A 16,467-nucleotide genomic window follows, 5' to 3' on the forward strand; every position below is an offset into this window, starting at 1 on the left:
AGAGGGCCTCACTTTGAGAAGCAGATTTAGCGTCTACTTTTCTACAGATGGAGCCTTAGGAAACTATACTGAATCAGTACACAAGGTGACAGTAATATTAGAGGTTCTCCAAGATCCTGGGAAGACTTAGCTGCCTTCCTTTGGGAGAAAACAGACATATATTAGAACAGGGATATATACGATATCATCTTTAAGAGCTGGAAGAGCCTGGAGTTCATTATACTAATTACGACTAATTATATTAAGCATCAGAAAGTATTAATAGTAGTAGAACTAGGGGCCGGCCCCGTGGCCGAGTGGTTAAGTTCACGCACTCCACTTCAGCAGCCCAGGGTTTCACCCGTTCGAATCCTGAGCGCGGACACGGCACCGCTCATCAGGCCATGCTGAGGAGGCGTCCCACATGCCACAACTACAAGGACCCACAACTAAAAATACACAACTATGTATCGGGGGGCTTTGGGGAGAAAAAGGAAAAATGAAATCTTTAAAATACTAATAGAACTAGAGTAAAAAGGCCAGAACTAGAACCACTAAACCAGAATAGAAGTTTTGCTGACTGAAAGATTAGACCTGTTCGATTCACATAATAGATGTGTCTGTAATGTGGAAATACTGCATCTTGATATCAATGTCTGATGCCATTAAATATCTATAATACATAACTCCCTTCACTCTGCTTCTGCTCACAAATTTGACATCCCATATAGCTTGCTTTCAGAGAGCATATGCACTAATCAGACAGCCTAAGTACACAGTTTCCTTAACAGTTATAGTTCTTGTTATGAATTAATAAATTGGAACACCAGTTTATACAATAGTGACCACAATGTACATTTATTGAATATTATTATTTGTCAAACACTGTCATAAACTTCAGCTTTTTGTTAACATTTACTGAGCACTTAAATGCCAGCCACTCTGCTGGTGCTTTAAATACAATTTTATTTAATTCTCACATCAGTCTTATGATATAGTTCTTTTATTATACCCATTTTATACTTGAGGAATCAAAAGCTTAGAAAGGTTTAAGTAACTTGCCCATGGACTCACAGATAGCAAGTAGGAGAGACAGGATTCCAAACCAGGTCCGAGTGCAAAAGCCGTGCATTTCTACCACAATTACTATAAGTCTGGCTAATTTAAGTTTTCCTTCAAAGTTTTTCTGAGCCACAAACGCTGAGCATCGAATCGGCGATCCTTCTGAATTCAACAGCATAAATGTCACCCTAAAGCCTCGCAGCAGTGCCTCTGAGGATGGTACCCACAATTTTAGATAAGTAATATACATATAGTACACAAACTATATCACACCTGCAGGGGAGTCTGTGGTATCAAGTACTTAATTAATTTCACAATCAAGCATATTAAGATTTCTGTAGTACAACATATATTTACACTAAGTGTGATAAAGACTATAGCGACACAATTCAAATGAGAATATAATAAATTTAAGGAAAAAAATTTTGGAACTCAGAGATCAAGGAGTTTCAGAATTATGGGTAAAGGATTATGGACTTGTATTTTGATTTGGTGTGACATATTAGTACACTGGAAAGTCCCAGGTCTTTCCCTATTTCTTAAAAAGCACAATTTTATCTTCACGTCAGAATTTCAGGCCAACAGATCAGTGAAGAACACCACTTTCACAGAGTTTAATGAAGCCCAGCTATGATGACGTAGGGTTTTCACATCCTTTCTAAAGTTAAATATTAAATACTAAATAGTAGCCTAAGTTCTGTAAATTACCTAAAGCATGTTAATATATGCTGGATCTCAATGTGGACCTTCTATTTCTGTTTTGTTTCTCAAACACTGCCCAAAATACTAAATAATGATTAAAGTTACTTTCACAAAAAATGATTGAAGGAACTGATGGGCACGTGTTAAACTCCAGACGGTCCGTGCTGTATGTTAGTACTTCTCCTGCCAAACTGTGCAGTGATAAGCCATCATCATCATTCACTTCACTTCTCTAGCAAAAACTGCCCAAGGCTGTTTTTCCTTATTTGGAAAAGATTAAGTCAGAGCCCAAAATAGTAAGATTATGAAAAGATGAACAAGAAGAAGAGCACTACAAATATTTAAAGATGGGAAAATTTGTACAACACATAAAATAATCTAGTTAATAAGAACCATAGATAGAACCATGGAATTTTGGATTCTTACTCCTAATTTTAGGACTCATCCTACAAGCCCCAATTTAGAATGAGGGTATACTCCAAAAGCTCCTTGTTCAAGTTTGGAGTTTAGAGCTCAGAACAAATTTTTGCAAAGAAACGTTAAAAGATGGTTCCCAGGTTAGCTAGGAAAAGCACTTGAAATACACTATGTGAATATCAAAAGATAGGGGGGAAATTGTTATAAATTCAAACACTGCCTAAGAATTTATTTTCTTAAAGAATTTCTCCTGGATTCTAGTGCTTAAGGGAAAGAACAATTATGAGAGAATAAGGAAATAGGTCAAGAATTCAAGAGCTATGCCAAAGGGCTTATGAAACTTTCAAGGATTTAAGAAGTTAATGATTTGCAATAATCGTATTTTACTTTCACAATCAGGAAAAAAATACTTTTAAAAAAGGCAATTTAAAAACACTTATTCTTTATCAGGTCTAGTTTTACTTCAAAATTTATGGGTTTCCAAAAAAAAGAAGGCAGAGGAGTTAACATGCAAGCACAAAATGGTGGGTTAGTCACACAGGAGGTCACCTATTAGAAACTTACACTTAACTCTTCTTCGGAATGACTAAAATTTCAAAGTAGAATTATCTTGGAGAATTTGCCACTACCGTTCTCTGCTCCCATATCGTGAATATAAAAAACTCATCACTCAACAAATTGTAAGACTCAGTATCTGCTCCCCCTCCCCTTCTCCCCAACTAGCAGGCTTTCAGTGAATTGGAATAGGAGGGAGAGTCTTGTCTACCCTTGGCATTTCAATGGGATGATCTAAGTCCCCATCTTACATCTTACATGTAAAAGGATTCAGTACTTTTTAATGATTAATCAATGCAGTTTGCATTTTAGAAGGGCTATGCAGAAGTTTATTTCATTGTGATAATAATGTAAATCATTTATCACCTGTCAGCAAACTAGTCATAACTTGGGCTTATCATTTTAAAATATCACTGCTCATGTAATTCAGTATCCTCCAACAGAAAGAACATTCTATTTGGAGTTGGAAGACTTGATCATGCACATAGAAACTACTGTGCGACTTCGTAGGTCTAAAGTTCTTCATGGAAATAATAGCAACAACTTCACACTATTGTTCGTTCCATAAATATTTACAGAATGCTAAGTGCCAGGCACTGCTCTAGATGCTGGAGATAAAATGACAAGTGACAAGAAATATTCACATATTGAGGTACACAGGGTACCTATTCTGGTTTAAAACTGGTTCAGCCTAAACTAAAGAAGCCTGACTTATGGCCTATCTCCAAAGAAGATATACAAATGGCCAATAAGCACATGAAAAGATGCTCAACTTCAACAGTTATCAGGGAAACACAAATCAAAACCATAATAAGATACTACCTCACACCCACTAGGATGGCTATCATCAAAATGACAGATAATAACAAATGTTGGCAAAGATATAGAGATATTGGAACCCTTGTACCTCAGTGGGAACGTAAAATGGTGCAGCTTCTTTGGAAAACAGTCTGGCAGCTCCTCAAACGTTAAATATAGAGTCACCATATGACCCAGGAATTCCACTTCTAGATATGTAACCAAGAGAAATGAAAACATATGTCCACACTAAAACTTATGTACACAAATGTTCATAGTAGCATTAGTCATAGTAGCCAAAATCGGAAACTCGAATGTCTGTTAACTGGTTAATGAATAAACAAAATGTGGAATATGCATACAATGGACTATTCAGCAACAAAAAGTATTGATATGTGCTACAATATGGATGAGCCTTGAAGACATTACGCTAAATGAAAGAAGCCGTATTAGAATTGTTTAAAGAACACTTTTATAATACGATACAAAACGTCCAAAATAGACAAATCTATAGAGACTGAAAGTAGATTAGTGGTTGCCTAGGGTTGAGGGTGAAAAAGTGGGGAGTGATTGTTTCTTTTGGGGGTGATGAAAATTTTCTAAAATTGATTAAGGAGATGGTTACACAGTTCTGTGAATATACTACTAAAAACCATTGAAATGTATCCTTCAAATAGATGGTATGTGAATTATACCTCAATGAAACTGTTCTATAAAAAAAAAGGAAAGGCAACACGTAACCCAAGTATTTACTAAAAATTTCCATATAAAATTGTTACAATTAAGATGTTTAGTTGCTATAATAAATATTCTTAAAATAAACAAACAAAAGTCCGTAAATAGAAAGGAAGAAGTTGAAGATATATGAGAGAGAGGGAGGGGAGAAAGCAAACAAACAAGAAAATCTATAGACTGAGTCCTTGAAACATTTGTGAGCAGACGGAATCCAGACCAACCAAGGATTAACTCTTCCACTCTGAGGAAGAAGGATGCAGGCAAGGATAGGCAGGCAAGTAGGTATACTAATAGGTGGGGGTACGAGGAGTTAAGGAGTTCCCACCAAATGGACTCTATCGTCTCTGGGAAGCACAGCATCCACGAGTGATGGAGGAAAGAGGAGCGCAGAGACTGCAGGGGCAGCTGCCAGAGTGACAAAGCAAACACTCACCCAATATTTTATTTACCCATCTGTGCCATAACAGTAATGGCAAAATAAAACACAAGAACTGAAAGAAGTGGACAATCTTGGCATAAAGGCTTAATGTGAACAAAACTCCAGGAAACAGAAAATCAATTTTCATAACAATCTTAACACTGTCATGTGAATGGGAAAAATAATTATGAATACCTCAAAACACTTCCCTTGAATATGATTCCTTTTATATGATTCCATGTACCATGTAAACTTAACTTTTGCAAAAAAAATAAATTCTCTTTTTTTAAGGAAGTTCAAACTAGTCTAAGAAGATAATCCTTTACAATAAAATAAATGAAAAGGAAAACAATTGATTGGGTTGACCATTTGTTTTTCTCTATAAGCAGTAAAAAGAACTAAAACTTAATCTAAATCATTTGTGCATTGTTCTAGCTTTGACTGGAACTATTTGAAAATCTAATCCTATGACAACTGCCACATTTAGGAGTGGCATATTTAAGAACTCTACTTTTTGTCCTTCCACAAATTATTACCATCAACAAAACTGCTTGCAACAGAAGCAGGGACTGACTGCTTGTCTGATATAACACACTAAGCAAAAGAGCCCACACAGTTCTACAGGCTCTGGATGATTAAATGAAAGCCACAAGTGTTAATATAAACTCAATGAGGTTTTACATAAACCATGGAAATATACATATTTGCTATTAATATATTCTGCAAAACACAAGGCTGTGTAAGCAACAATTCCAAAAAGCCTTCTGCATCTCATCTCTAAGCCTAGTTTGAAGAGCCTTGGACATTCCATTCACTATGAGAACAATGTGCCACATTGTAGAGCTTGAAGATTACAATGCTCAGTACTGCCATCAAGGAGTTTACAAGCTTGCTGTACAGATAAAGAATGTACTAGAGATAGGACTAGTTAATTATAACAGATGTAAAATGATTAAATGCCCAAAAGAATCACATGAACAAGGCTCAAGGGTTTTAGAACAGGGAAAAATCAAAGCTGACTTAGAGAATTCAAGGAAAGCAAAAGACATAAAATGTCCACATACTTCTTCCCACTGATACTACTTACCGTTGTAAGAGGTTTGTTTTCTTTTCAGTGCTTTAGATTAGATACAACTTTTCTTTTGTTCCTTTTACAATTCTAAAGCTACTTTATTAGATTTGGACTGTTAATATGTATCATGTAAACTTAATAAAAATCACTTTTGATATATTCAAGAAAAGTTTATCTAGAAAACTATAAATTCACTTTTTTTTTAAAGATTTTATTTTTCCTTTTTCTCCCCAAAGTCCCCTGGTACATAGGTGTATATTTTTAGTTGTGGGTCCTTCTAGTTGTGGCATGCGGGATGCCGCCCCGGCATGGCTTGACGAGTGGTGCCATGTCCGTGTTCAGGATCCGAAGCAGCGAAACCCTGGGCCGCAGAAGTGGAACTGGCAAACTTAACCATTCGGCCACGGGGCCGGCCCCTAAATTCACTTTTAATTGTTGGATGGGAGTGGTGCTGACAACTTTCGAGGAGAATCTGAGACTAGCTCTTTCACATCTTTGCAAGAGAAATACACACACTTAAGCTCTTAAAAAACCTAAAATCTAAGAATTGGATGGCAGATTTTTATCATCTTCTAGACACTGCTAAGGATTGCCAAATAACAACGTGTTTTGACTACCAGTGGTTGTGAAATGTAATCATTATGAGTCTCTTCCAGTCAGCATTTAATAGCAAGGAAGATGTGATTTCTCTAATGATTCCCTTTGCAAAGAACACCTTGGGGCCGGCCCAGTGGCGCAGCGGTTAAGTGCGCACGTTCCGCTTTGGCGGCCCGGGGTTTGCCAGTTCGGATGCTGGGTGGGGACATGGCACACCTTGGCACGCCATGCTGTGGTAGGCGTCCCACATATAAAAAAAGTAGAGGAAGATGGGTACGGATGTTAGCTCAGGGCCAGTCTTCCTCAGAAAAAGGAGGAGGACTGGCAGATGTTAGCTCAGGGCTAATCTTGTCCCCCACCTCAAAAAAAAAAAAGAATACCTGAAGCGGCCCTAGTAACTTACTAATTCACTGTTCCTAACTTTCTCTCCAAAATGTTACAAAAACAATACAAAGTAAGTGAGTTAAACATTTATGTGTAGTGACTAACCATATTTTATAACCTCAACTAGTTCCTCATACAACCTGATTAACCTTTAACATGTCCCTAGTTATTCCTTTTTCCAGTTCCCAAGGCCATTGATGTAAATCTTTACTACACTCAAGGCCTGACTCTACCCTACTTTTTAACATGGGCCTTGCTTCCCACTCCTACAACGTTTAAGCATACTCCTATCTTAGAAGCCCTTCCCCTCAATTCCATATCCCTCTCTGCCTCTTTCACAGTCAAACACCTTGAGTAATCTACACTCACTTTCTCTACTTCTTACCTCCTATTTACTCTTCAAACCACTCCAATCAGCCTTCCACACCCACTACTCCATAGAAAGTGCTCTCACTAAAGGCATTAGTAATGTACAAATTGATCAATTCAATGGATTTTTTTTTTTCCTGAGGAAGATTTGCCCTGAGCTAACATCCATTGCCAATCCTCTTCTTTTTTTGCTCAAGGAAGATTAGCCCTGAGCTAACATCTGTGCCAATCTTCCTCTATTTTTTTGTATGTGAGACACCACCACAGCACTGGTGAGTGGAGTAGGTCTGTGCCTGGGATCTGAACCTGCAAACTTGGGCCACTGAAGCAGAGCACGCAGAACTTTAACCACTCAGCCACAGGGCCAGGCCCCCAGTGGATATTTTTTAAGATTTCTTTAAGATCTATTCAATCCTCTCAAGAGTATTCAAGCCAAGTAACTATTTGCACCTTGACCGCCACATTCTTTGGGTTTTTCTCTTATATTATCTCTGGCTGTTTCTTTTCACTCTCCTATGCAGGCTTTTTTCTCTGCCAATCCCTTAAATATGATTGTGGCGGTTTAAAATCTATCCACAAGGGGCTGGCCCCATGGCCGAATGGTTAAGTTCACGCACTCCACTGCAGGCGGCCCAGTGTTTTGTTGGTTCGAATCCTGGGCACGTAAATAGCATGCTCATTGGACCACGCTGGGGCGGCATCCCACATGCCACAACTAGAAGGATCCAGAATGAAGAATATACAACTATGTACTGGGGGGCTTTGGGGAGAAAAAGGAAAAAATAAAATCTTTAAAAAAAAAAAAATCTATCCACAAATTCTTTGACACTCCTTTCAAAAGGGAGAGCCTAATTCCCCTCCCCATACCTAAAATTCCCATCCCTAGTATGAGCTAAATTAATGATTCATTTTTAATGAACAGAAGAAGGCAGAAGTGATGTTCTCAGCCTAGGTCATAAAAGGCACCATGCCTTCCTCCTGACTCTCACTTGGATCACTCCCTCTGGGCAAAGCCAGATGCCCTGTCATGATGACATTCATGTAGCCCAACAGAACAGCAGCAAGGAACTGAGGCTTTCTGCCAACAGCTGGGAGAGTGAGTCACCTTGGAAGCAGACCTTCCAGCTCCAGACAAGGCTTTCCGATGACTGTAACCCTAGCCAACGTCTTCACTGCAACTTTATGAGACCCTGAGCCAGAGCAACCCAGTTAAGTCACTCCCAAAGTTCTGAGCCACAGAAACTATGAGATAATAAAAGTTTGTTGTTTTAAGTTGCTAAATTTGGGGATAATGTGTTACAAAGCAATAGATAACTAATCCAATGATGTTTCTCAGTGTCCTATCCAAAGCTCTCTATTATTCTCACTTACTCAACTCTCCATATGTGTAAAACTAACACTTATTCGCAACCCAGATTTTTCTCTAAGTTCCAGGCTACATGACATCTTTATGCCAATTTCAACATGTCCCAAAGCAACCACCTTTCTCCTCCAATTTGTTCTTCCTATCTTCCCTATCATCATTCATCCAGGTAAAACCAAAAACCTGGATTTCATCAGATCTCCTCCTCCCCTTTCACTAACATTCAATAAATCACTAAGCCCAGTCAATAAGACCTGATTATTTCTCTGTAACAATAGTATTCTTTAAAGAATACAAATTTCACCTGAACCTAGCGATCAATTTTAAAATCATAGAGAGACAACCAGACATCATGCGTCACTTAATATGTTCCACCTATGAAGTATTCTTGCCCAGAAGAAAAAAAAAAATACCTAAATTTGATTAAGCTTCTAGCTCTAATTATCAGTTTATAAGAAACACAGAGGACAAAAAAACATGTTTAAACATACCATAAGAATGTTACCAGCACAATCCAGAATGTGGAAAATTCTACAGAATAAATGATCTGGTTTCTTCAACAAAAAATAGCAAAGAATAAAGCAGGGAAGGAGGACCTATAGATTAAAAGAGACCCAATTTTATACATAGATCTTGTTTGGAATCCTGACTCAAAAAAACCAACTGGTGGGGGCTGGCCCCGTGGCCAAGTGGTTAAGTTCGCGCACTCTGCTGCAGGCAGCCCAGTGTTTCGTTGGTTCGAATCCTGGGCGCGGACATGGCACTGCTCATCAGGCCACGCTGAGGCAGCATCCCACATGCCACAACTAGAAGGACCCACAACGAAGAATATACAACTATGTACTGGGGGGCTTTGGGGAGAAAAAGGAAAAAAATAAAATCTTTAAAAAAAAAAAAAAACCAACTGGTGAGGGAGAGATGTTTGAGACATCAAGGAAATTGAACACTGACTGGATATTTGACAATACTGATAAATTATTATTATTTAGTTGTAATAATTTTGATAACATTTTTTAAAAGAGAGAGATCTTAACTTTTAGTAATACATACTGAAATATTCACAAGTGAAATGATACGGTGTCTGGGATCTGCTTTAAAACAATCCAGCGGAGAAGGAAGAAGTTGATGGGAGTATTAATAAAACAAGATTAGCCATATGTTGATAACTGTACAAGCTGGAAGACAGGAATTCATTTTACTATCTCCTTTTATGTATGATTGAAATTTTCTATAATAAACATTTTTTCTATAATAAAAAGTGCTTACAACACTTAACTTTCCACTGCCCTGGGGGTAAAGTTCAAACTCCTTAGCATGGTTTACCAAGAAAGCCTTTCATGAGCTGGCCCCTGCTTACCTCTCCAGCTCATCTCACGACTGTCCTCCTCACAGCCCAAACTCCAGGACTGACAAGCCCCTTATTCTTGCCTCCCTCCAAAAACATTTACTGCCTCTATCTCAGGCAGTTTCCTCCCTCTGTTCACATGGCCAACCTCTATTCATCATTTGGGTCACAGCAAACCTGCTTCTTCTAGGAAACTTTTCCTGCCCCTCCAAGACTGAGTCCAGTAACCCAGCTATGTACCCCCTAAACATCCTATGCTTCCTCTATCACAGCTCTTACTTGCTGCACCCCCCAGTAGACTCAGTATCATGAAAGCCAAGGACTATTTCCACCTTATTTACCATTTTAACCCCTCTTCCTAGCATAATGCCTGGCACACAGTAGGTACTCAATAAACACTAGATAAATTTACAAAAGGCATGACCTCCACCAACTTTCTAACTTTCCAACTTCTCACATATCTATGCCTCCCTCAATTTTCCTTCCTTTCTCATCTTCCTTTGTGATCATGATTCACATAAATGGTTAGCTACTTACACAGTGTTCCCAAACTTATATGCCCTCTCTGGGCACCTCATCTAACAAAAATTCAACTAACAAATTCTTTGTTATAATCTAACAGATCTTCATCTCCAGGCCTGACCTATGGCTCCAAATATCTTCTGGACTCAATCTCCTGCCATCTCCCATACACACCTTTACACTAGAGCTGCTCAGAAATTTTCAATATCTTTTTAACACACTTTATGTTCTCAAGCTTCCCAATTTGTGCATATTCACCATTCTCTGAAATGCCCTTCTTCTCTTTTACCTTTATCCTTTAAGTCTCAGCTAAAATGTCTCTTTGGACTTTTCCAGGCAATGTTCTCATAGCAGTCTACTCTTATTTCTACTGTAGAATTTATCATACTGTTCTGAAATTATGTTTAGGTAACCGCTCTGCTAGACTGTGAGTGCCTAGATAGAAACGACTCTCCTTCGTGCCTGCATCTCCAGCATTTATAGTGCAATGCCTATGACAAAGCTGGCCCCAAATAAATCCTTGCTGAATGAACTACATTACATTGTTTCTGATAATTCAGAGACTGTGCTAGAGCTGAAAGGACTGCCTAAATCTACTTTACAAAAGGAGGTAATCAGTTTCTCTGCTCCTGTATTGGGCAGCGTAGTAATATATTAAGCTCTTTTTCAAAAACTGAAAATTCACAGGTTATGAAAACAAAAGAAATGTAAAGGAAAAAGACCATCCAGTCCCACAAGACAGGTTTGGGTCCAGGCCCAGGCCCAGAGGAGAAGATCCAGGCTGAGGTGAGGTGTGGATGAAATAATTCAGTTCACAGCAATCCCAGTGATCCTAACCTAACCCTGAGATTATCCCAGTATCAATTCTTAGTACAAGGTGACTCTAAAGGAAGGCCAATACAGTTTAGTTCAGGGTTTCAAGGGCACCCTAGAATACATCTCCAACCACAGAGCCAGACCAGAGCTCATGTGATTCTGGAAATGAAGAATGGAGTGACTTGCTATTTACTGCTCTGCTTAAAAGGCTGTGCAGCTAATTCAGATATTCTTCCCAGAAGACGTAGCTCCAAGTTATCAGCCATACGCAAATCATTAAGATGTATCCTCAAATCCTTCTGAATCCTAATGTACTGAAACAATGTCCAAGTGCACAGAATTCGCTGCCAACATTCATGTGGTCTCCTACTTTCTTAAGTGAATACGTAGCCTTTTCCCAGCTTTACTGCACCTCCTCTAATTTGGGATTGGGTATCATTTTATTTTCACAAGACCATTTTATTTTACAATATTTCTCTGCTGTTTCTCTGCACGCAATACTTTAACATGGAAGAACTAGAAAAGAAAAAGAAAACTTCTAAATAGCCATTACTGAGAAGTAGGATACCTCCTTCTGCTGGCAAGGATGATGTTTTATGGAGTCTAGTCTCAGAAGGGAGGATAATAACTAGGGGAGAAAAAACGGAAGTATATGAAAAACCTGTATTTAGCCAGTAAGACAAGGAGAGATTTCTCAAGGTATTCAGAAACTAAAAGGGCAAGGAGGCAGAAAAAGGATACACTAAAGGAAGAAAAACAGGAAAAAGGAAGATTCTACCTGGGTTAGGAGCTCCCAAGAACTCCAGCTTGGGGCCCTTCCAGGTTGGCCACACAAATTTCAGATTTGTAGAATAACTTAATTCCACAGTGCCACCCACGGAAATTAGTCTGCCTTGAACAGGCTGAGAAAGGTCCACAGGTTTTTCTGATTATCACATCTACTGAAACCCAATATTACTCTTCATTTATCTGAGCCATCAGATTTCTTAATTTCAGAGTTTTCAGGATTTAATATTCAGTTGCCTCTCTTTCATGGCTACCTAAAGATAATCTTGAACAGTGTGTTTAAATCTCATTCAGGATTGGTCTTTTTCTCCCCTTTAAAAATGATGCAGAGGGCAGGTCAGGTGGCACAGTAGTCTGCCTCAGCAGCCCGGGGTTCATGGGCCCAGATCCCGGCCATGGACCTGAACACCACTCATCAAACCATGCTATGGAGGCATCTCACATAAAAAAGAGGAAAAGATTGGCACAGATCTTAGTTAGCTCAGGGCCAATCTTCCTCACCAAAAAAAAAAAAATTATGTATAGAAAGAAAGTTGACAGTTGAAAGATGTTGAAAGTTACACTTTTCACTCTTGCAGGCTTGCCTTTAGTAACTCACAGCTTGTAATTTTCTTCTTCCTGTAGTGAAAGTGAAGTGTAGTGGAAAGAGTCACAAAGTCAAGAATTTGGAAATGTGATTACACCACTTACTGCTAGCTCTGTGATCTTGCACAAATTATTTAAAAGCCTAGAGCGTCAGATTCCGAAACTGTAAAATGGGGATATAAAATGGAGATAATGAACACCTACCTTGCAGAGTTATTGTGAGTAAAATGAATTAAAGGAACCACTAGACTAGAATATAAGCTCCAAAGAGGAATGATGAATGACTTGATCTCTGTTAATTCTTGCTCACATGCACACGCAGGTGCACACACACTCACACACACCTAGCCTAAAGCAATAATTAACAATAGAGTGGGAGCTCAATAAATATTTTTTAATGAACAAACACACACTAGGGTCCTCATTTCTCTTATCAACATTAACCCTTCTTCCATAATCACAATTTTTTTCCTTCTGTTTTCTATTATTTTCTAAAACCCTAAGGACATTCTATTTTGTCCTTTTAAATGGTTTCCTCCCTGTCACTGGCTATTATTAACCATACACTTACTCAGAGAACGTACCTTTGGACGTAATTTTTCTCTCTAATACCACCCACTTTCCATTTCTAACGCGATGGAGGTGAAGGGAGAGTCAGAACACAAGATTCACAGCAATTCATGGACTTGCCCACGGCCACTGATTCGTGTTTAACGACAGTGAAGCCCTGAACTCGGCCCTCTCCCAAATATAACTTTCAGGAGACACCGCACTACGCACTCTCTCTCTCCGCTAACAAGGGACTCCTGTGTAGGAAATCCTCGGCTCTCAAAAGTTAAGGCGTCGCTTCCCGCTAACTAGAGGAGCGGGTCCCTAGAATGAGACACTCAACTTGGGCAGACAGGAGGGATTTCGGACGCCTCCGTGTTGCGCGAGGGACAGTCATCTTTGGACCTGGCCAAGCTCGTTTGGCCACTCCTCCAAGAAAGCAGCGCTCTTCGATCCCTGGGGGGAAGCTAAGGGGCGCGGCCGTCTACCCGGCCTCGGGTGGACGGTGGCAACTCCATGACAACGTCGGGAGACCGCACGGACCGCGCGACTGGACCTTTTAACCCGTGACAAAGACCGCACTCACCCACCTACCCCCGTGCCCGACCCCACGACGGCTTAATATCCGACCCCAGAAAAGAAACACGGCTCGCCCCCAACCCATAAATCAGCCAGCCAGTGCCTGCTCACTGGCTGCGCCCGCATCTCCTTCACCCTCATTGGCTATCCCGGACGTAAAACCCTCCCCAACGAGGGAACTCTCTCGTACGGCGGCACCCCCAGCCTAGCAACCTCAACCTGGCTACCAAAAGCCCGCCCCCCCATCCACCCGGGCACCGCGACCCCCGAGGCGCTCCGGAGCTCTGTCCCCCGAGGACTCACCGTGTAGTAGGAGAGCAGCCCTGCATTATAGTCCAGCACGAACCAACGGTACTGCCAGCCCTTCATCACGTTAGTCCATTTGCTCAGCGGCCCTTCCATGATGGACGCCATCTTGGGAGCCGCCAATGACAACAAACGGCCTGACGTCACTCGCCTATAATGCCTTCGGCATGCGGGGGCGGGGCCTGCGCCGGGGCGGGGCGGGGCGGGGCGGGGCAGGGCAGGGGCGGGGGCAGAGGCTCCTCCTCCGACTGGACTTGCCGACCCACACCCCCCGTTATCAATCTCAAACACTCTTTCTTTGGTCCCGTATTGTGTGTAGGACTCCCTGCCAGGGATGTGAGGAATGCAAGCATTGAATACTGTTATTAAGATTATTTATTAGCATGGATAATTTTACTACCCATGATGATGCCCTACACTTCCAAAAGATTTCACATCTGATATTCATTTATGCATTCATTTAGTAAATATTTGCTGTTTTGTGCTATTGGGGATTCAGCAGAGACTTCATGAGAGGTAAAGAGGAACAGGCAATAACATAAATAGTAAACTATATAGTATATTAAAAATTGGTAAGTGCTATGGAGAAAAATTAAGCAAGGAAAGAAGCAGAGAGTATGGGCTGCAATTTTAAATTCCCGAATAGGGAAAGCCTGAATGAGAAGGTAATTTTTGAGCAAGGATCTAAAGAAAGTGAAGGAGGGAGCCCAGAAGAAGAGCTTTTCAAGGGGAAGGAATAGCAAATGCAAAGACCGTAAGTCTGGCATATTGAAGGAACAGCAAGGAGTTCAGTGTGGGTGGTTCAGTGAGCCAGGAAGAAAGTACTAGGAGACAAGGTCAGAGAAGAGCCTTTAAAGGCAATGTAAATATTGTCCTGCCATATCTAGGCGCTGTTCAAGGTCCTGGGAATGGAACAGCGAAGGAGCCAGACAGGTTCCTTGCTTTCTAAGGGCTTAAATTCGGTGATGGAAAGCAAACACTAAACAAGTAAACAAGAAAAATATCTATTACTGAAAGATGCCTTGCAGAGAATTTAAGTAAACTGATGTAAACGGAAGCCAATGAGGCTACTTTATATTGGGTGGTCAGGGCAGGACCCCTAAGGAAACGACATTTAAATTGAGTTGTGAGGGATAAGAAAGAACCAGCCGTGAAAATATCAAGGTAAAGAGCTAAAAAGAGAATTGGGAAGTGGGGTGGGGCGTTAGCTAGAAGCGGTGGTGAGGTCAAGGGAGAGGTTTGCTTTGTCTTTTTTGGGGGGACTTAAAAAATATTTTGTTTATTCAAGTATGGTGTTGTGAATCCCTTGTCTTTACTGATAACAGAAGCTCTAGGAAAAAGAATATCGCTGAAGGAGCAAAACAGAGAAACTCTTTGCTAGCTAATCAAATTGGATGAAGATCTGAAGTAATATTAAATTGATCATGCTTGATCTGTTCGATATCTTCCCCCCCAGTTTTGAGATATAATTGACATAGAACATTCTATAAGTTTAAGGTGTACAACATAACGATTTGATATATGTATATATTGCAAAATGATTACCACACGAAGCTTAATTAACATCCATCACCTCATATTACAATTTTTTTTCTTGTGATGAGAACTTTTAAGACTTACTCTCTTAGCAACTTTCAAATATACAGTGCAGTATCGTTAGCTATAGTCACCATGCTGTATGTTACACCCTCAGAACTTTTTATCTTATAACTGTGATAAGAGATTTTCACATATTGAGGTGTATGGGGTAACTATTCTGATTCAAAACTAATTCAGCTTGAACTAAAGAAGCCTGATTTATGGCCTATCAAACATACATTGTAAGTCTGCTTTAACCATTAAAGTGAAGAATGCATTAAACTTTATCTCAAAGTAAAAGAATGCACTCTTTTAAGATAAGAATGCACACTTCCCCTCCTACGCCAACCAGTAACACCTTTATTAATACTACTGAAGATAAGTTACCTTTCCCCAGACATCAGGGTCCAGTAACACCTTTATTAATACTACTGAAGATAAGTTACCTTTCCCCAGACATCAGGGTCGTGTTGACCTGCTAATTTGCAACTGAATACTTCTTTGAAATTTTGATGAATATGTATCCTAGGTGTGTTCAATGTATGTTCTCCGTTCTAAAAAGGTATAAAACTGTATTGAAAACAATGCTTTTCTGGAACACTTTCTTTTTTGTGGAGACTGCCTTCCTGGATTATAGTGTTCAAGATTGGCTCAGGTAAAACTCAGCTTATCTCAGTGCTGGCCCTGTGGCGGAGTGGTTAACTTTGCCCACTCCACGCTGGCGGCCCAGGGTTTCGCTGGTTCAGATCCTGGGCACAGACCTAGCACTGCTCATCAGGCCATGCTGAGGCAGCGTCCCACAGAGCAGAGCCAGAAGGACCTACAACTAGAATATACAACTATGTATTCGGGGGCTTTGGGGAGAAGAAGAAGAAGGAAAAAAGATTGGCAACAGATGTTAGCTCAGGTGCCAATCTTTGGAAAAAAACAACTCACCTTATCTCTCTTAT

At 40.1% G+C, this 16,467-nt stretch overlaps 1 protein-coding gene across 15 annotated transcripts in view; it reads right to left on the bottom strand.

Annotated features, from left to right (window-relative positions):
* Positions 1–14,091, bottom strand: part of OSBPL9 (oxysterol binding protein like 9) — a 156,150-nt gene extending 142,059 nt beyond the window's left edge. For 7 of the 15 annotated variants that reach the window (XM_070259988.1, XM_070259985.1, XM_070259984.1 and 4 more), the window contains exon 1: positions 13,937–14,076. In XM_070259988.1, coding sequence (XP_070116089.1) covers positions 13,937–14,047 — 111 coding nt within the window. In that variant the 5' untranslated portion in view covers positions 14,048–14,076. Of the gene's footprint in view, positions 1–13,936 lie in introns of all 15 variants that reach the window. The other 8 variants (XM_023630012.2, XM_023630007.2, XM_023630002.2 and 5 more) reach the window with 7 other exon arrangements.
* Positions 14,092–16,467: the final 2,376 nt, after the last annotated feature.

The sequence above is a fragment of the Equus caballus genome, chromosome 2 (assembly GCF_041296265.1).
Source record: "Equus caballus isolate H_3958 breed thoroughbred chromosome 2, TB-T2T, whole genome shotgun sequence".
NCBI lineage: Eukaryota > Metazoa > Chordata > Mammalia > Perissodactyla > Equidae > Equus > Equus caballus.